Source organism: Narcine bancroftii, chromosome 4 (genome assembly GCF_036971445.1).
Source record: "Narcine bancroftii isolate sNarBan1 chromosome 4, sNarBan1.hap1, whole genome shotgun sequence".
Classification (NCBI taxonomy): domain Eukaryota; kingdom Metazoa; phylum Chordata; class Chondrichthyes; order Torpediniformes; family Narcinidae; genus Narcine; species Narcine bancroftii.
Genome location: NC_091472.1, coordinates 126,447,412 through 126,470,002, shown reverse-complemented (window position 1 = coordinate 126,470,002; position 22,591 = coordinate 126,447,412). Strand labels below are relative to the sequence as shown.

At 37.5% G+C, this 22,591-nt stretch overlaps 1 protein-coding gene across 3 annotated transcripts in view; it reads right to left on the bottom strand.

Annotated features, from left to right (window-relative positions):
• Positions 1-22,591, bottom strand: part of ptpn11a (protein tyrosine phosphatase non-receptor type 11a) — a 94,591-nt gene that overhangs the window by 5,605 nt on the left and 66,395 nt on the right. For all 3 annotated transcript variants that reach the window (XM_069932767.1, XM_069932766.1, XM_069932765.1), the window contains 5 exons: positions 19,790-19,921; positions 19,520-19,674; positions 9,068-9,135; positions 8,523-8,674; positions 221-336 (listed from right to left, as the gene is read on the bottom strand). In XM_069932767.1, coding sequence (XP_069788868.1) covers positions 221-336; positions 8,523-8,674; positions 9,068-9,135; positions 19,520-19,674; positions 19,790-19,921 — 623 coding nt within the window. The remainder of the gene's footprint in view (positions 1-220; positions 337-8,522; positions 8,675-9,067; positions 9,136-19,519; positions 19,675-19,789; positions 19,922-22,591) is intronic.

Sequence of the window (22,591 nt, the reverse complement as noted above, 5' to 3'; positions counted from 1 at the left end):
AAATGGAGACCTTGCACAGAATAAGACTCCTTCTATTTTACCTCAATTGTAGGAAGGGCACTGAGTACTGCTTCACAGTAAATTGTATTTCCCCAACTTTCTTTATGGTTACTTCAATGACAAATGGCAACAAACAAGCCAAGAGCAGTTTTGCATTCCATATTTACAACTACTATTAAAATATTTTGAAGATTATACCAAGGTGACGGACTGCACTTACTCTGTGTACATTGGATTGGGTGTGCAAGGAGGGAAAGGGCTCTGATCTCCTCCACACGTCAGATCTGATAAGGAATATTTGATGTTTGTATATTCCCGACCTTTTATCTTGCTTTTCTGGAAAAGAGGCAGTGTCCTTGTCAGAGTATGATGGAGAATTATGTACACAACCATTTGTTCACGATGTCCTTCACACTCTCTGCGGCACCCCACACATATTTCTCAGCTCAGTCAAACCACCTGTGATGCAGTCTAATGACAGAACAACTGCATTCACCCAAAAAAGAGACTGCTACGTCTTTTAGAATTTCAACCAAAATTGATCTGTACCTGACTGACTAGCAACAATGACAATAATTTATTTCAAAATGTTTGCTTCCTGAAAAAAAATTGCGGATTATGATAAACAACTTCAAAATGAATACAAATATAATTTCAGATTTGCTATTTCATGTAGAATGTTGGAGAAACATTAAATTGACTTTTATTGAATTTAACATGATTAATCACATGATGATGCTGACACAAGCTCTCGGTTGACTGCACATGGTGCACAACAAATGTGAGGAGCCCAGGGTTTGCCTTGGTCACCAATTTTACAACCAAAGTAGAGCTTGTAGGCTTTCTTAATAAGTGCCGTCATACTGTGTCTTTGAGCCTTAAGCGTTTACTCACCACAAATGTAACAGAATATATCGCAGTTGCTACGACATTGACAAGACATTTTTGCTGTATTGAATCTTCCTGAAGACAATAAATGTTAAGTACACTCAAATTGCATTCAATCTATATCAATGAAATGCACAGTATCTGTCTATGTGATCTGCTTTTACAACTTGTCTGCATTTATCCTGACTAAGCATGCCCAGACCCAAGACAATATTTGCATAGCACCTGCACTGAGTGCATGTCCAGGCATGCTTGGCCTGACTAAAATAGCTTGCTTTGTGCACAATATACTAGTAGACTTAAAATAGGACAGGAAATCACAAAATACATCATCTGAAAATAAATTAATTTCATGTTCCTCTCTACCACCTCTAAAATCTTTAATATCAGAATTTGACCTAATCAATTCTGCCAATGGTTCTATTGCTAAAATAAATAAAGCTGGATCTCATTAATAGAGAAAAAAAAAAATCAGAAACTTGTCCATTTGTTACCACTTTGGCTTTTGGTCCATTATACAAGACTTTAATCCAAATTATAAATGTTTTCCCCAGTCTAAACTTTCAAGTACTTTAAATTAAAAGTCCCATTCTAATCTATCAAACGCTTTTTTCGCATCTAAAGCCAGTGCTACACATATCTCCTCTTTTCTGGGCCAAATGTACTATACTCAACAATCTAATTATATTATCTGCTGACTTTTTATTAAAACAAATCCAGTTTGATCCAATATTTATTAACTCTGGTAAGTATTTTGCCAACCTATTTGCTAACATTTTTGCTATTATTTTATAATCTACATTTAATAAAGATATAGGTCTATATAAAGATGGCTTTAAAGGATCTCTACTTTTTTTGGAATCACTATTATTATTTCGGTTTTAAATCATTTCGGTAAGGTGTTTTATCCCCTGCTTTAGTACTTCTATAAATGGGGGCATTAATAAACTCTATCAAATTCAGGCAGGAATCCATCCTCTTCCAGAGATGTATTACTTTGTAAAGAATTCAGTACCTTCCTAACCTCTATTAGTGTGAAAGGAACAGCCAACTCTCTCTGATCATCCAAAGTTAATTTAGGTAAATTAATTTGAGATTAAAAAAATGAATATGTTTCAAAAGGAATTTATGAAAATTGCATTAGCAGTTACAAGAAAACATAGTGGTTTAACTCTTGAGATAATTACATGTAATTTAAGAAATAAATGATACTTTTTTGAAAATGTGCCCATATCTACACATTATAGGTATTAGTTTATGAAACGTATTCCCTGAACCTCAGAGAACTTTATCAACTCCTTGGAATTAGTATATGGTGAATAATATAAAGGCAAAAGTTGATTGAATGTATTGAAATTTTATTTTTCTGATATTCTTTTTTCTGGTCTTGGGGTTATTATTTAGGGGAAGGGAATGGGAGGTGTTGGGGGCATATAACAACGTGCATTAGTGATTTGAGATGTATGATGGATATTTTTCTGTATTTGGACATTAATGCATGTATAGAAATTTAAATAAAATCTAAAAAAGGAAACCACAAAATAGGTTATACTTAAAAAACAGTATGCAATGGGGAAAATTTAAGGTGATTTTCGTGATCAAGTGGCCAAAATCCATAAAGTACACTCAAAAATGTTCAGGAAGCAAAATCTTTGTTGTCCAGTGGAAAGGAGAGCTAGACAATAAGGAAATTTCACAACTCATCTCTGTAGTTGAATAGCCCCACAGTTTAGTAGCAACTGCTCAGTAGTGGAGTCAAGGTCGATTTATGAAAGGAAAATCATATTTGACAAAGCAGTTGGGTTTGTTTTTCTGAATTTGTATCTGGAAGATTAGATATGGGGAAATAAATGGTTTAGCATATGCGGACTTTCCAAAGGCCTTCAATAAGGCACCTCGCAAGATGTTATTAAACTGAAATAAGAGTACATAGGATCTGGGGTAGAATACGGTCATGGATTCAGAATTAGTTAATAGGTAGAAAACAGTAAGAATAAAGGTTTTTTTTTTTCAGATTGTGATTAGTGGGCCCTGCAAGAATTAATGTTGGACCCCAGTTGGTCACACTTACATTAATGTTTGGGTGAACTGACCAAGTGTTAAATATCCAAGTTTTCCAAAAGGAAGCTAGGTCATGAGAAGGATTTGCAGAACATTCAAGGATATGTATGTAGGCTAAATGAACAGGTGAAAACACAGGATGATGGAATATATTATTTAAAAAATACTTTGACATTATATCTAATTTTTACCAAACTCAAGCAAGACATAACATCCTGTAACCATTGCATAGGAGTTGGTACTATGTTGTCTTTCCATCTTATCAAAATTGCTTGTCTGGCCATCACTGAAGGAAAAACTACTATTCTCTTTTGAGTTGAATTCAAGGAAATTCTCTCTTCTAGAGAATAACCAAACAAACCAATAAAAGGACACTGTTCTAATTTAATTCTAAGAATCTGTGATAAGAGTTTTAAGGAATTGTTCCCAATATTCTTGTAGCTCTGGACATACCCAAAACACACGAATCAGAGAGGCCTCAAAAATTTTATATTTGTCACATAATGGATCAACATCAGGATAAAAATGAGGTAACCTAACTTTGGATACATGTATTCTATGTACAACTTTAAATTGTATTAAACAATGTTGTGCACGGAATTAAGTATTATTAATCAGATCAAGCGTGTTATCTAATTTGCGTCTGAAATTGATGCATTCAAATCTTGTTCCCATTCATTCTTGATTTCCGACCCTGAACATATTCTTAGGTCCATCAAATTGCTATAAATAATTGCTATCGATCCACCATGGGAAAACTAAATCAAAAAAATAAATCAAGCACATTGGTATTGGGAATTCAAGGAAAATTAGAGAATTTAGACTGAACAAAATGGCTAATTTGTATATACCAATATCTAAAAAAATACCTATTAGGAAGGTTGAATTTAACTGTTAATTGTTCAAATGAAGCAAAATTGCCTTGAATATATAAATCCTTAGAATGTTAAGGAGATCAAGGTTGAATTTGACAAGATATGGGGTCCATTCATGGACTATTACCATAATTTTATTACTTAGGCAGGGAAGCTCTGGGGATTTTCTATCTGATGTTCGAGAGCCGATACTAGATTCTTTATAATTTATTTGCTGGTGACCATGTTTAGTGGGAGGGGTTAGATTAGTATGGTTTTTTCCTTCCTTTTTTCTTTTGTTCTTATTTTGGTTTTTTTACAACTAGAAGAGATTGGTCTATTTAGATAATCACAATATAGATCTCAATATTAGAATAAGGTGAAATTCTCAAGGATTTTTCACTTTTTGAGAATCATATACGACAATGTGTAAAGTAATTTATATTTGACTCATATTCCATATTACATTATATATAAGCTTTATAATTAATATCTAAACAATATATCAATAAAAAAATTAAAAAGAAAGAAAAAACTACTTTGGTTAAAAAAAATTATTTCAATGGCAAGAGATTGAAAGGTGTTGTATGTTAAGAGACAGCTGGGCAGACCTAGACACAAACCACTGAACATTAGCTTGTTCAACCATTTTGTTTCTTCACCATCCTATCAACTGGTGCTGCCACTTGCAGAGAACCATGAACCTGAACTCCATTATCAACATTCCTCGTCTTCCCATCATTTATTGTACATGTCCTAACCTATTTGACTTCACAAAATGCATCATCGCACATGGTTCATGATGAATATCCATCTGCCATTGTTCTGCCCAACTTTCCATTTGATCTATATTCTGCTGTAGCCTTTGATCCTATCAACAACACCACTATCAAGCCATATACAAACTCTTTGTTTACATCCAAGTCATTGCATCAGAAACATGAGTCTCAGCACTGATCCCAGTGGTTCACCACTGGTCACAGAAGCATCATTCTGCCACTACCCTTAGCCTCCTTTTGGATCTCGACTAGGGAGTGTGGGAACAAGCTGCAAGGGAGGGGTTGAGTATGCAGGTTCCAAGCAGATGAAACGGCAGCTCATCGTTAAGAATACGTCTCTCCTTTGGCCAATTAGATCTAGCCAATAAAAAAAGAAGGGACTTTACCTACACAAAACAAAGATGATTGTCCCTGAACAGTCCGTCTTTCAAATGTATACAAATCTTACCCTTCAGGATTTCCAATAATTTGCCTCCCACTGATACAAATTTCACTGGCCTGTAGTTATCTGTCTTATTTTTGCAGCCCATTTTAAATAAGGGAAGAACATTTCGCAATTAGGGAGGCACAGTTTGCATAGGGATTAGAGCAACGGCATTACAGTGCCAGTAATCTGGATTTGAATCCAGTGCAGCTGGAAGGCCCTGTTACCATGCTGTATGTCTAAATTTAAATTTAATTTTAAAATCCTCCAGTCTTCTGACGTGTCCTCTGTGGCTATCAAAGGTGCAAAAATCTTTATCATTTATCTCCTCTCTTACTTCTTATAGCATTATGGGACAGATCGTACCTGGCCCTGAGAAACTATCAACCCTACATTTCCTGTAACATTTAACACCCCTTATTTCTCAATCATGACATGCTCCAGATTATCCACACATCTTTCTCTGCACTCACTATCTTGAATGTCCCTTTACTTGGTGAATATAGATGAATAACATTAATTTAGGGCCTCACCTATTCCGCACTTTGATTACCCCATAGTTTCTAAGGGGACCCACGTTTTCCCTGGCTACCCTCTTACTCACGAGATAGTTATAGAATGGTTTGTGATTTTCTTTAATCTTACTTGCCAAAGAACACTTCCAATCTCTTTTCAGTACCAACCGCTCAGTCCAAGATTCCGCCCTGCTCCAGCTCCCTCAACAGCCCCTAAGGCTAGAGCTGGATGAGGTTCCCACCCTGGATGAGACATATAAGGAAATCGAACAACTGAAAAGTGGCAAAGCAGCAGGTATGGATGGAATCCCCCCAGAAGTCTGGAAGGCTGGCGGCAAAACTCTGCATGCCAAACTGCATGAGTTTTTCAAGCTTTGTTGGGACCAAGGTAAACTGCCTCAGGATCTTCGTGATGCCACCATCATCACCCTGTACAAAAACAAAGGCGAGAAATCAGACTGCTCAAACTACAGGGGAATCACGTTGCTCTCCATTGCAGGCAAAATCTTCGCTAGGATTCTACTAAATAGAATAATACCTAGTGTCGCTGAGAATATTCTCCCAGAATCACAGTGCGGCTTTCGCGCTAACAGAGGAACCACTGACATGGTCTTTGCCCTCAGACAGCTCCAAGAAAAGTGTAGAGAACAAAACAAAGGACTCTACATCACCTTTGTTGACCTCACCAAAGCCTTCGACACCGTGAGCAGGAAAGGGCTTTGGCAAATACTAGAGCGCATCGGATGTCCCCCAAAGTTCCTCAACATGATTATCCAACTGCACGAAAACCAACAAGGTCGGGTCAGATACAGCAATGAGCTCTCTGAACCCTTCTCCATTAACAATGGCGTGAAGCAAGGCTGTGTTCTCGCACCAACCCTCTTTTCAATCTTCTTCAGCATGATGCTGAACCAAGCCATGAAAGACCCCAACAATGAAGACGCTGTTTACATCCGGTACCGCACGGATGGCAGTCTCTTCAATCTGAGGCGCCTGCAAGCTCACACCAAGACACAAGAGAAACTTGTCCGTGAACTACTCTTTGCAGATGATGCCGCTTTAGTTGCCCATTCAGAGCCAGCTCTTCAGCGCTTGACGTCCTGCTTTGCGGAAACTGCCAAAATGTTTGGCCTGGAAGTCAGCCTGAAGAAAACTGAGGTCCTCCATCAGCCAGCTCCCCACCATGACTACCAGCCCCCCCACATCTCCATCGGGCACACAAAACGGTCAACCAGTTTACCTATCTCGGCTGCACCATTTCATCAGATGCAAGGATCGACAATGAGATAGACAACAGACTCGCCAAGGCAAATAGCGCCTTTGGAAGACTACACAAAAGAGTCTGGAAAAACAACCAACTGAAAAACCTCACAAAGATAAGCGTATACAGAGCCGTTGTCATACCCACACTCCTGTTCGGCTCCGAATCATGGGTCCTCTACCGGCACCACCTACAGCTCCTAGAACGCTTCCACCAGCGTTGTCTCCGCTCCATCCTCAACATCCATTGGAGCGCTCACACCCCTAACGTCGAGGTACTCGAGATGGCAGAGGTCGACAGCATCGAGTCCACGCTGCTGAAGATCCAGCTGCGCTGGATGGGTCACGTCTCCAGAATGGAGGACCATCGCCTTCCCAAGATCGTATTATATGGCGAGCTCTCCACTGGCCACCGTGACAGAGGTGCACCAAAGAAAAGGTACAAGGACTGCCTAAAGAAATCTCTTGGTGCCTGCCACATTGACCACCGCCAGTGGGCTGATAACGCCTCAAACCGTGCATCTTGGCGCCTCACAGTTTGGCGGGCAGCAGCCTCCTTTGAAGAAGACCGCAGAGCCCACCTCACTGACAAAAGGCAAAGGAGGAAAAACCCAACACCCAACCCCAACCAACCAATTTTCCCTTGCAACCGCTGCAATCGTGTCTGCCTGTCCCGCATCGGACTGGTCAGCCACAAACGAGCCTGCAGCTGACGTGGACTTTTTACCCCCTCCATAAATCTTCGCCCGCGAAGCCAAGCCAAAGAAGAAGAGACTTGCCAAAGATATTTTGTGTTTCCTTTCTCACCCAATCACTTTAATCTTTTCCAAAACAATTCTACAGGAAAACATAAATTGATCAATTATTTTATCTACCTACTCTACCAAACACTAAATGCTTAGATAGCTTCTTTTCTCTGGTATAAGCCATAATGTCACAATACAACAGTTGGTGGATATCCCTTTCTTGGTGAGCTCAATTTTAGGGCTCCTTAACCTTGTGATGCAATTGTACCAATTCAGGCCTATTATATTTAAAGGTAACGTGAGTAGTAAAAATCCTGTGTATTGCAAAGGAAACTTAGAAATACAGTACTTTCATTAAAATTCTCATTTTAATAAAAACAGTGGGATACCGTAGGCACCTCATGCATGCTGCTAATATTCTAGCCCGAACACAACCAGTGAAGAAACTACCTGACTTGTCCTACCCACACATCCAAAAATAAACACATTTTTCACCAAAAGTTATTAGAGTACTTGATGCACAAACTGGGTTGGAATAAATGGTTATTTTCTTCTTTAATATGACAGGAATATTGCAATATTCTACATATCATGACTACAGTTAATTCAGGTGTTTGAAGATGGTATACTTGGTCAATCTCACAACGGAAAATGCACTGGCGTGAAATGCCCATTGATGTTATACTTTTCTTTGCAATGTAAATTTACAGATGCAAAATGCTAAGCAAGTGGTTGTGAAGCTTTTTCAGAGAACAATGAAGATATTGTTTATTCCTACTTATGCCATGAGAAAAGATAAAACATATTAAGCTTCTGTGCTGAGCAAGAGCTGGGAAGGGTGGCTAAATGGGCAGTCGGATGTCTGTCCAGCTCATTCTAAAATTGTTTATTTTAATGAACAATCTTTAAACAGCAGTGAAAAGAGACAGTCTATAGAACACAGTGTTTGAAACAGAATTTGTAGTCATCATTGCTCCCTGCTGCACATTTTTTACCTGTTCCTCTTCGATTCGACGTTGCAATGTTTCGATATAGTGCTGAACAGCCATGTAAATGAATCTGTACTGAGCTTCCGTCTGAACCATCCCGGACCGCTGTGACCGCACCATCTGGATACTCTTTGGAACATCAATGTCACAGTCCACACCTAAAGTGTGCAATGCACATTACAAAATGTCCCACTGAAGGGTTTATACAACAAGCCAACCCCAAAACAAAATTTGTAAAGTATACTGCAATGGATTTCAGTGCAATATTCAAACAAGCATACTCATAACCATATTCAAGAGACATCTTTCATACACAGCTCCAAAGAAACACCAATGTTATTCTATTTCACCGACACTGGTATTTATAGTGAAATACTGGATAAAAGGTATTCGTAGGTTTTTAAAGAAAAGAGTGGCACAAGGGATCTGCCTTTAAATGTGATGCACACTGGATGCAAAGAGCAAAATGTTCAGCACTAAAACTGTTGTAATTCGGTATCGAGTGCAAATCCACACTAATAGGGAATCTTGCAGGTAAAGTACATACACACCTTTCTCTCTGATAATGTCAATCAGGATGTCAATCACAATGAAAGTTCCTGTGCGACCAATCCCCGCACTATTGGCAGAAAAGATGAGGTCAGTTAGTATTTAAAGCTAGCTTTAAAGTGAAGATATTAAAATATTAACCAACTCAATTTCATAGTTCAATATACTTAGGCAGGAAGTTCATACTCGGGTAACATATGAAAAGTTTTACTTGCAAAAGTGCAACATTAATCTAAGGATTGATTGATTCTCACATTAACTGCAACAAATAATTAATCCATGTTACACTGCCAGCACATTGAAGTTCCATGGAGAGGGAGATTATTTGAAGACGGCAAAAGATGATGTGATGGTGGTGTCAAACAATAGTGAGGAGGTTAAAATGGGGGTGGGAGGAAGAAATGAGAAGGAAGAAAGAGTGGGTAAAGATGTTGAAACAGAAAAACATAAAGAAAAAAAAAGTTCTTGTTGCACTATTAGAAAGGGTGCAGATGAACCAGGACAGAACTGGGCCCCTATGATTATTCAGTATCCTAGAATATTTTTGCTTCGCAATGGAGGTCATCAAGACTGCAAAATTTACCCTGGGTATGATAGTATTACAGACTTATGTACAGAAGTATCACACACACATATATACACACACACTTACAAATCACACCTGGTTGAGCATTGTTAACCTAAAGATAGCAGAGGAAAGCAGCCCTTTCTTGAACAGCTGAGATTTCCACCTAATATACAGCTATGATGTTCTGAAGCATGGATCCTTCAAAAATTTTACTTGTTCCCTGGCTCTGCCATCCTGATTCCAATTCCCAACTCTCAAGTTGACTGGGTTTCCATTCTCTCTCTCACAAAGCTCACAAAACCTCTTCCTCAATAACCTAAACCAGCATCTCAATCCATTCCTCCTTCTCCCTTCTCATGCTGCCGCCCAGCCCCCTTGTCACCGGTAGTGACAATTTCTCTGTCCATGTAGAAAAAGGCATTAGGGATACAAGACCAATGTCTCAAGTGAGTCAGCATCACTTTTCTGGGAGGTTTGAAACATCTGATTAAGCTGATGACACAATTCTCCTATTGAATCAGTAGCCTCAAGAGAGATGAATATTGATGTTTAAAGAGACAATTTCACCAAGTGAGTGAGACTGCAACATGATCATTGCTCTGGAGGTTTTTAAACCCATAATGAAACTCATTTTTGACCAGTATTCCTTTGAAGCTGGCAAAAGTTAATAATATTAAAATGTTCATTTCCCTAATTCCATTAGGTGTATCACAGTGCTCTTTTCCTTTTTAACTGACAAGGGGACAAAGTGTTTCTGAAAGATTGCTGTCGCTATATAAATCGCCATGTGTCAAAGGCCTCTGCACAGTAACTACACCAATCTACAATCCAGCGTGGCTGGGTGACATGTTTGGATCAGGTCTCCATTTTTCTCCCACAACATAGAGTTGACTCTCCATTAGATAATGAATTCTAAACTTCAGTTCTGGTCTGTACTAATTTGATCAAATGGACAATGCTAGATAAAATGAACACTGCTACAACAGATATTGGGCAAACACAGGATCAGCTATCACCACTCCCTGTGGAATTTACCGGAAATTCAATATTTTTGCTAAGTACTGAATTAACCAGCTTCTATACAGGAGAGCTGTTGGGAAGTTGGATTCACTGGCTTTAGGAAGAAAATAAAAATCACAACATTATCATATAATTTTAAATTTGGGACTCAAGTGAAGAAACGTTTAAATGTGAACATTCATCGCATTAGGAGATTCACTTTGAGTGGTTTGCCTGTGACCTTAAAGTAAACCTTCTTTATTTTGTAGACCAGTCAACAGGAAGTACATCAAGCACCAAGGAAACAGTCAAGCACATTCAACTTTATTGCAAAGTGGTGGAGTACAACAGCACAGCTATATATCTGGTGTAATTATACAGAGCTTGGTATAATCCCAAAGGATTCTTAGGGAAGGATTCTTAGGGAAGGATATATTTGCCAGTTGCAATGCAGCTAAAATTCATAGAACACCATCTGCACTGAATACGATTCACTAGATTGGTTTCTGGGATTGGAATGCTGTACTGATGCAAAATTAAACAAAGGATTGTGGCAGTTTGAGAGAATATAAAGTAATTACATTACAGGACGAGAGCTGAATGTTAAAAATAGGATGAAATCTGTGCAATATTAATGGTATACAATTAAGTCATAATCCTGCGGATGGTAGGAGAAGCAACTCTTCAGTTCAGAGCAAGGAAACTGGTTTGATTTTGGACTTCTGTGTACGAGTTGCAAAGGCAATGAAAAAGTTAAGTCTAGATAGCTTGAGGAACGAGGACCAGTAAGTCCATGTCTTCTTCCTCCAATACACTAAAATCCTTACCAGGTTGTAGATAGGAACTATAAAATGCACTGTCCTAGTGAGGAGGCAGTTAAGAAAAAAACCTACAGATAAAAATTCACAGGCAGTTGTGCTGTGAAACTAATACCATTTTTTGTAACCAGTGATGGGTGAGATCTTAAAGGAATAAGGTATATAATGTACTCAGAGGAAGAGAATTTTTGAAATTTCAATCTCAAACCCAGTAACAAGCTCACTACTTATGAGATTGAAGTGATCCCTCGATATGACAGAGATAGGGATTAATTACAGCAGGTACCTCAGAGCAGTCTCCCAAAAATTCTTTCAAACCATTGACAAGATAAGCAAATCAACATCATCATCTTCTCCCAGGCTAAGTATATAAGAAAACAAGATCATAGAAACAGGAGCAGGACTAGGTCATCCGGCCCATCAAGCCTGTATTTTATTCGGTGGAGGAGGGTGGTAGTTGAGGGTATACCAAAGACCCAACCGGTCACCCTCTACAACTACCATTGGGGCTGCCTCATGCACCCACAATGAGCTTGTCAACTTCATCCACTTCACATCAAACTTCACCCTTACCTCAAAATCACCTCGTCCATCTCTGATAATACTCTCTCCTTCCTGGATCTCTCTGTCTCCATTTCTGGAGACCAGCTTTCCATAGACATATCCTATAAACCCTCCAACTCCCACAACTACTTTGACTATACTTCCTCATACCCTGCCCCCTGCAAGGATTCCATCCCCTTCTCTCAATTTCTCCATCTATGACACATCTATTCCCAAGATAAGGTCTTCCAATCCAGATCTTCCAAAATGTCTGCCTTCTTCCACAAATGTGGCTTCACCTCCAACTGCATCTCTTCCATTTCCTGCTCATCTGCCCTGGTCCCCTCTGCCCCCAGACAACCAACATAGAACCTGGCCTTTCACATGAATCAACACGTCACCTGTACATCCAGAGGACTTATTTACTGCATCGGTGCACCCTTTGTAGCATTCTCTACATTGGAGAGACCGGTCGCAGACTGTGAGATCACTTCGCTCAGCACCTCCCCTCTGTTCGCAACCACAGCGACTTCCCAGTGACCAAGCATTTCATTTCCAAGACACACTCCCGGGGTCATATGTCTGACCATGGCCTTATGTACTGTCCCACCCTGATCACCCGCAGATTGGAGGAACAACTTATTTTTCGTCTGGGCACCCTACAGCCAGATGGCATGAACATTGGCCCCCTTTAAATTGCAGCACCTGGGTAGCCCTCCAAGAACTCAGGTGAAATTGCTGGGGCAAAACTGTTGGAAGCACCTTTTAAATTTCAGGGGGAATTGACCCATTAAAATGCCAACCTGGCAATTTAACCCCCACAACAATGCGTCACGCACTCACCAGAAGTACTGCCAGATGTTCAGAAGCTGACTGCCCAGTGACGCACGCACACAAGCAGTGATGTCACTGGAATAAGAGGGTCGGCCATTTTCCTATTCAAATTGCCTGTGGACATGACCTAAGTAAGTTTAACTGGGTTCCCTGACTATCTCTGAGGTAGGTCAGTGAACCAGTTGGATTTTGACGGGATTGACCAGGTTGGACCCTTTCTAACTGCAATGTAACTAGGGCACTAACCAGTCAAGTTGCCTGGTTAACTCCATTTTACAATGCAGTTTGAAAGGGCCGATTGACTTCAAATGCTTTCCATTAAACCTGCTTGGCTTTTCTTCCCCCTTCCCCATTTCCTGCCTTTCCAGTTCTTTTACCTACACGCCCCTGCCTTTCAACCCTGCCCCTCAGTGCTGCTGTCCTCTCCTTCCCTCTCCACCTATCATATCTGCCCTTCCACTCCCCTTCCCTCTTTTATTCTGATGCTCACCAGCATTTTCTCATACTTTGATGAAGGGCTCAAGCCCAAAATGTCAGTTATGTATCTCTGCCTTTGCTACATAAAGGACACTGTTTGACCTGCTGAATTTCTCCAGCTTTTTGTGTTTATACTATAAGAAATTTAAAAATCTTTTGATACCTACATTTATGGAGGTGTTAAATCAAGCACTGAGAGTATATTCTTTGCCGGACTCCTTTTTAATCGCAATTATTACTGTGATACCAAATAAGGATAGATATCCATTAAGACCAGCATCATATAGACCAATTTCATTGTAAAATGTTGATTATAAGATAGTAGCTAAAGCTTTAGCAAACAGGCTGGCAAAGTTGGAAATCTGCAAACAATGTGGCATAGTTAATTAGTCTAACACATTTAGCTCCAAAGAGAGGAGATTTAAGTGTTGCTGCAGCATTAGATGCAGAAAAAAGCATTTGATAGGCTATAATGGGATTTCCTCTAAAGTTTTGGAGAAATGTTTATAAATTGTATCAATATTTATAGATTGGATTAAAATGTTATATAAGAATCCTAGTGCAAAGATAGTGACTAATGATCAGGTTTCAGTACCTTTTTACGCTAACTAGATCAAGTAGACAATGTCGTCCATTGTCACTAGCTTTATTTATTTTAGCAATTGAACCTTTAGCTCAATTAATAAGACAAGATTGAATGATTCATGGTATTAGGGTGAATCAAGATGAATATAAAATAAATTTGCTTGGAGATGATGTTCTGATTTGTTTAACAGAGCCTTTAAATTCTTTGTATCATCTTAAAGTTAGATTAAAAGAGTATGGGAAATATCAGGCTATAGAAATTAATTGCGATAAAGTGAAGTTATGCCTTTAGTAAATGAAGATTATGCACAATATAAGAGAGTCATTGAATTTAGATGGGTGGATACTGGAATAAAATATTCAGGCATTCGTGTGGAACCACAGTTAAAAATGTATTTAAAATAAATTATTTACCATTATTAAAGAAAATAAGAGATGATTTGGAAAGATGGAATACGTTACCTATTACTTTAATAGGTAGAGTAAATTGTGTTAAGATTAATGTATTTCCAAGAATTCAAAATCTTTTTCAATCAATTCCAATTTCGATTCCTCAAATGTTTCTGTAAGAAAATTTTTGTGGAAAGGGAAAATGGAAAAGGTTTCTTTGGAAAACTTAATGTGGAATTATGATATAGCTCCCCAATTTTATGAGCTATTATAAAGCAGCCCAATTGGAATTTATTAGTGTAATATATGATTTAAATAAAATTCCAGCTTGGGTGAACAAAGAACTTGATAAAATTGGAGAATCAAATCCACAAAACCTTATTTATAAATGGAATTCTAGAATGTTAACAGAGAAGAGAGAAACTCCAATACTGAAATGTTTAATTGATCTTTGAAACAAGATTGATAAACAGATTGGAGGAGGAGATTTAATGTCAAGAAGGACAACATCTATTCCATTGGGACTGGAGAGATGGCATGCAGAAGTTCAAAATTGTATATTGCTTGAAAGAAAATTACTTAATTTAAGAGATAAATATTATATTTTGTAAAATATGAGCCCATATTTACAAAGTATTGGTATAAATATTTAAATGAAATTCCAACATTCCCCTCCTCCGAATTGGTCTCCACATATTACAGGACGTTTTATCGTATGGAGGACTTCTGTTGAGGGTCTCTTGTCCTAATATATATACCTATCTGTACACACAATTGGTTTTTTTTTTGTAAGGGTTAGAGAGGGGTGGGGTGATAATAGAGGGTTTCTTTTTTTTTGTGTTTTTCTTTCTTTTTATATACAGATACCACATATATTTGTAATATAAAATAATTAAAGTTTTTTTGTGGTTTTAAATTTATAAATAAATTTTTAAAAAATATACTATGCTCTCCAGAGTGAAAGTGCAAAACCAGGTTCAGAGGTCAAGGGAGAGATGGGAGTTGGATTTAGATGTTGTAATATCAGAAAGATGTTGATCTAATATACCAAATAATACAATTTTTTCATATTTTCAGCTCAAATCACACTTAAAAAAGAAGCTAGGTGAAAATTTTAGACTTCTGGAACATAGCCAATTTGAATATTTAATAACTGATACATTTATAAAGAAATTTATTACTAATATGTACATAAAATTACAAGACACAATGCAAAAAAAGGATTTATACAAGTCAAAACAAAAGTGGGAAAAGGATTGAAATATACAAATTCAAGATGAGGTATGGTCAAGAATGTGTCAAGAGAGTGTAATTAATGTCAGATATCAAATGGTACAATATAATTTTTTGCCCCAGCTATACCATATAAATTACATAGACTTAATTCAAATTGCTCTGCCATGTGTTTCAGATGTAACAAGGAAATAGGAACTTTACTGCATACAGTTTGGTTGTGTGAAAAAGTTTGAAAGTTTTGGGAAGATTTGTGTGTATTATTGGGATGAATTATGAGGATATGAATACCAAAAGATCCTAGAATATTTTTGCTAGGTGAATAATATGAAACAGATACTAAATTGAAGCTAGACCAGTGTCAATGAAAGTTTCTGAGTGTAGCAATAGTGGTGGCTAAAAAGTGTATGGTAATAACGTGGAAGTCGGACAATATTGTTGGGTTGGATAGATGGCATGTGGAAATACAAAAGTGTACACCATTTGAAAAAATTACTTATAATTTAATGAATCAACTAGAAAAATTTTATAGGATTTGGAAGTCATATATGGATTTTGTTGCTAAAAGTCCATCCATATCGTTCGCTACACCCACTCCTCCCAATTAATATGTTCAAGATAGAATTAATATGTTAGAAAATATAAACATTGATTCATGTAAAATTATTCAGGTGTTTTTCTTTTGTTTTCTCTCTTTTCTTTCTTTTTTTCTTTTGGGGGAGCAATGGGGATAAAAATTAAACTATGTATAATTTTGCATCATTTTTATTATAATGTATAATTCAAGATGTAGGAATATATGTTTGTATTTGATGCAAATGGAAAAATAAAATAAAAAAATGTTAATCTGATTGGTGCTTGGATAGTATGACATCAATTATAAATGCAAGATATGGATTGGTTCATTATAACTTCCTACATCAATTATATCTTACACCATAGAAGCTACACAGGTCAAAATCTGAAATATTGGAGATGTGTTTTAGATGTGGGATTAAAACAGGAACATTTTACATGCTATGTGATCGTGTGTAAAGGCAAGACCTTTTTGGCATGATTTTGCAGAAATATTAACAAGGATAAGAGGGGTGGCCTTTATAGACAATCTGGAGCATTGTCTTATGGGTAATTTTATTGAAATAAGTAATAAATTAACTAAATTCCAAATTCCTTTTGCCAAAGTAGCTAAGAAGTGTATTGCAATTTCTTGGAAGTCCGACTCTCCATTACTCAAAGCACAATGGACTGTGGAGATGAATAGTTGTATACCTTTGGAGAAAATTACATACAATCTAAAAAAACAAGTACGATATATTTGTCAAGTTATGGCAGCCATATTTGGACCATATAGGGGCCCAATTATAATAATGATAATAACAGATGTTGTTACAATATAAACAGATGTGATTTCCCCCACAAAGATTTTTTGTAGATTTTTTTTGGATGGTATGGGTGTGAGCTTTGATGGTATGTGGTTTTATATTTTGGAGGGGAGAGGGACTTTTTCTTGTTTTTTTTTGTATGAAAATTTTAATATATTGTGAAATTGAAGATTTTACTATGTATATTTATTTAAAAAATGAAAAATAAAATATTTTAAAAATACACCCAACAACCTTGCTTCCACTGCTGCCTGTGGCAACAAGTTGCACAGATTCATGACCCTCTGGTTAAAGAAATTGATGTTCTTTTATCCTGAAATTGTGGCCATGTCCTAGACTCCCCTATCATGGAAAGCAACTTTATCTCATCTTCTCTATCCAGGCCTTTCAACATTCTAAATGTCACTATGAGGTTCTCCCTCATCCTTCTGCACTCCAATGAGTACAGTCCAAGAGCGGAGAAACTTTCATTCCTGGTTTCATTCTAGTAAATCTTCTCTGAACCCTCTCCAATGTAAACACATCCTTTCTCAAATAAGGCACCAAAACTGTACACATTACTCCAAGTGAGGTTCACCGGTACCCTATTGAGTGTCAACATTACATCCCTACTTTGGTGTGCTCTTCCTCTGGAAAAGAAAGTCAATGCTGAATTTGCTTTCTTCACTGCCAACTCAACCTGGAAATTAACCTTTAGGGTATCATGCACAAGGACTCCTAAGTTCCTTTGGACCTTCCAATTTTGAATTTTCTCCCCATCTAAATTCCAAATTGCAGAAATATTAACAAGGATAACAGGGGTGGCCTGTCTATTTCTTGTAACAAAGTGTTTGACTGTACACTTCCCAACAGTGTGGTTCATCTGCCATCTCTTTGCCCATTTTCCTAATCGCTCCTGTGTCCTCAGCACCACCATCTCTACCACCTATTTATGTGTTATCTGCAAATTTACCCACAAAACTATCTATTCTATTATCCAAATCATTTATATACAATGTAAAAAGAAGTGGCCCCAACACTGACCCCTGTGGAATACCACCAGTAACAGGCAACCAACCGGAATAGGATCCCCTTATTCCCACTCTCTGTTTCCTGTCTATTAACCAATGCTCTACCCATGCTAGTATCTTTCACGTAATTCCATGAGCTCTCATCTTGTGAAGTAGCCTTGTATGTGACATCTTGTCAAAGGCCTTTTGAAAGTCCAAGTACACAACATCCACTGGTTCTCTGCAGTCTATCCTGTTTGTTATCTCCTCAAAAAAATTGTATTAAGTTTGACAGACATGTTTTTCCTTTAAGGAAACCATACTGACTTGCATCTGTCTTGTGATGCTTCTCTAGGTACTCCGTAACCTCATCTTTGACAATTGATTTCAACATCAACATCTTCCAAACCATCAACGTCAGACTAAAAGGCTTCTTTTCTGATGGCCTCCTTCCCTTTTTAAGCAGCAGAGTGTGACATTTGCGATGCTCCAGTTCTCTGGAACCATGCCAGAATCCATTGATTTCTGGGAGATCATTATGAATGCTTCCACAATCTCTGAAACAACCTTCTTTGGAATTCGAGGGTGCATTCCATCCAGACTAGGAGACTAGTCTACCCTTAGACCATTTAGCTTCCCAAGTACCTTCTCTCTCGATCTTGACAGCACTTGCTTTACCTCCCAAAGAACCTTGAGAGTTTGATAAGCTACTAGTATCTTCTACCATAAGATTAATCCAAAATAGTCATTCATTTCCTCAATCATATAGTGATCACTGCCTCCTAAGGTTTCCTTTACCTTAAGCTTTCTAATCATCTCTGGATCATTTGATAGCACTCAATCCAAAACAGCCAGTCCCTTGGTGGGACCATCAACAAGCTGCTCCAAAAATCCATCCTATAGGTATTCCACAAACTCTCTGGAAATCTGTACCAACCTGACTTTCCCACACTATTTTTGTAACGTTGTCCCTCTGACATGCCTTCCTTTTTATTAAATTCCCAGTTGTATTTTGTAGTCCATATCGTTGCTTCTGTTTGGAGGCCTGTATATAACTGCCATTAGGGTCCTTTTATCTTTACCTTTAACTCAACTGATAAGGATTTTACCTCTTTGGATCCTATGTCAATTCTTTCTAATGATTTGATATTGTTGCTTACACAGAAGCTTTTATCTGCCATCTCTAAACACCGATCCAGAGGGCCAGGATGTTATCCTTGACCCTGAAGGACTGACTAAAGTGAGAACAATCCACTTCAACCATTTACAACACAAACCTTACAAAGCCTGTAATTTCACAATAAGAATTTATTTGGCCTGTCAAACCCAAATATGTCCTACAGAGACCTATTATAGTTTAAAGGGGAACATGGAGACATTGGGAATTAAGCTGCAAATTTACTCATTTCACAAAATCCTTGCACTCAACTGAAAAAGAGTAGATTCAATATTTTAAGTTTGTTGTACATCATTCATAATGCACCAATTAACATATTCCAACTCACTTGCAAATACTGCAAAAAAATTTGCAGTTTCAGTCTAATGAAGATGATTCATAGATGACTTGCGACAGAAGAAATGAGCATCATTCATCACCAAGTTTTAATATGCACTTTCAAACCCACTTTTCTCATACCTGCAATGAACCACAATTGGTCCAGTTTCTGGGATATTCTCCTGTTTGATATGAACTTCTTCCAGGAATTCTAGGACACCACCTGGATCACTTGGAACACCGTGATCTGGCCATGTTTTGAAGTGATATTGCCACACTGTCCTTTCAGTGCTTCCCTAAAACATAGATCTTTATATAAATCACTTCAATCTTCCAAGAGCAAACACTAAATTTAGGACAAGGAAACACAAACACACTTTGCCACATGTCAATTCCTAACGCCATCCTCACCTGTCCTACTTTAGAAAGTTCGAGTTCTCTTAAAATATAATCATGTGCTGGGCTCTCACGAACATTTCTGACACGCATACCACCATATTCCTTCAAGGACATCTCATCCGGCCAGTATTTCACACACTTGCTCTGAAATAAATGGATCACATAATAATAATAAATTTACAAATCAGATTGGGGTGGCACAGTTAGCATAGGGGTTAGTGCAACACTATTGCAGTGCCAGCGACCTAGGTTTGAATCGGTGCTGTCTATAAGGAGTTTGGATGTTCTTCCTATGTCTCCTCTGTGTTCTCTGGTTTCCTCCCACCCTTTAAAATGTGTGGGGATTGTTGGCTGATTGGGGTATTTGGTGGCACGGGTTCATGGGCCAGAAGGGCATGTTAAAAAAATGTAAAAATATAGAAATTCACTAGGCTGTCATGAGGAAGAAGGTGTGAGGAAGAGTTGTGAGACCACTAATTCATGCAACTTTATTCCTAATATTCGTGTCCAGGCCATTTTCTCACCCATGCCCATATACAGGTATATCCTGCTTTACAAATACTCGCTTTACACAAATTCACTTTTTCGAAGAAAACTTTGTTAACTATCCAAAAGAAATTTGAATGGATTTTCGCTTTTATGAAAATAGCCTTCAATAGTAGTCATTACACCATTTTGGCTTACGAAAGGTTTCATAGGAATGCTCTACTTTAGTAAAGCGGGGTATACCTGTACCTTCATTCCCACAGCTTTACAACTGTCTATTTAAAAATAGTTATCAATTTTAACTCTGCCCCAACAACTTCCTTGTGGAAACACTCTATTCTGCAGCAATCAGTACATGTATCCAGCTATGTTTACAAAGCAACACAGAGGCTGTAAATCCCAATAGGAGAAAACTGTGACATTAATTGGCATTGTCAATTGATCAATGCTCAAGAACTTAGCTACAAAAAGAATAAAGTCAGGAAAGGTCTGATACAGAGTCTCCATGGAAAAATTAACTTGGAAATATCATATAGGGGAGATTTGCATCTCCCAAATTTTAAATATTACTATTGGGTGGCCCAGATGACATTTGCCACTTCCCTCTTTGATGGAAGAAACAAGCCTTCATGGGTGGAAATTGAACTGCATAAAGTCGGAGAGAGAGTAGCAGGAGATCTTGTATATAATGGGACACTAGATCTATTTCAGGTGGAAAAGAAGCTCTTCTAACAAAACATATTTTGAATATTTGGAATAAAATGAATAATTTAATTGGAACAAAAGGAAAAATATTTCCAAAAATGCCCTTGACTCAAAATAGATTAATTCCTTTAACAATGTATGTTAAGATTCTACATACCTCGTCCCGGAAATGGATCAGATGTATCAAAGATTGTTGCATGCAAGGGCAACTTATGTCATTTGAGCAGTTAAAAAATAGATATAATATTCTTAACCACACAATCTTCTGCTACTTTCAATTAAGATATTTTTTCCCCCCCCAGAGATGAATTAGGACTGGCCATGATGTTAGTTAGCAGAGTGCAGTGAAATGGAGATTCTGGTTCGAAAGGGTAATATAAGAAAGTTTATATCTGCCATGTATTCCTTACTTCAGTCAGGAACTCCAAAGCAGGAGTTATATAAATCAAATCAAAGATGGGAATCAGACTTGAATATTAGTACTGATGATAAAAACTGGTCCAATTTATGTCAGGACAGCATGAGCAATACAATAAATGTAAGATATTGATTGGTGCAATACAACTTATTGCATCAGCTATATCTTGCTCTCCAGAAATTACATAAATTCTATTATATTGGATATATGTTTTAGATGCAGTGAAGAAAAAAGAACCTTTTTACATTCCACCTGGTCATGTTCTAAAGTGAAACCTCTTTGGGAAAATATAAGAATTTTGTTAGACCAGATTATTGGGAAACAATTGCCACAAAGTCTAGAACTGTTTCTCCTAGGAAATATTGTGGACGTAAGACCAAACATGATACTAAGTACCAATTAGAATTTCTTAAAATTGCATTGGCAGTAGCCAGGAAATGTATTCCGGTAACTTGGACATCTGATTCCCTTCTGGATATAGTCTGATGGAATGTATAAATTCAGAGTTGTGTTTCCCTGGAGAAAATTACTTATAATCTAAGGAAGAAGTATAATATGCTTTTGCAGGTATGGCAGCTGTCCTTGCAGAACACAGGGTTGAATATTTAGGGACACTTATTCTGTTCTTGAGTTCTACGTCCTTATTCTTTCCTCTATTTGAGATCTATCTGAAGAGAATCCCAGATACTGACATTTCCTCCTCTTTTCCTGCTTCTTTCTCTCTGATTTATTTTCTCCTTTCTCTTTTGCTTTTCTATTTTTATATTTTGGGGTTTTGTTTGGCGGGAGGGGGGGAAAGGGGCTGTTTGGAAATATGGACAACCTTTATCATTGATTTTCTCATTTCAAAATATGTCTTTAGGTAATGGTTATTTCTTGATACATCTTTGACCAAAAAATAAAAAATAAAAAAATAAAAAAATAAAAATTAAAATAAAGTATTCAAAAAAAGATCTGATCTAACCAAGGAATTCAAGAAGAAAATGTACAGTGGCATAAATAACAGTATGCACTAAAGAATTCATAATATTTATTATTGCAGAATAATTGGGGAAAAGATTGGGGCTTTTAAGATGGGAATATTTAAGCACATGCAACTATTACAGATTTTTGTGCTTGAACTCCAACGAGCCAGAACAGGGGCAGTGAATTATGCTGGAAATTGTTGCTAAAGGAAGGAGGAAAAATTGGTTACTTTACACTTC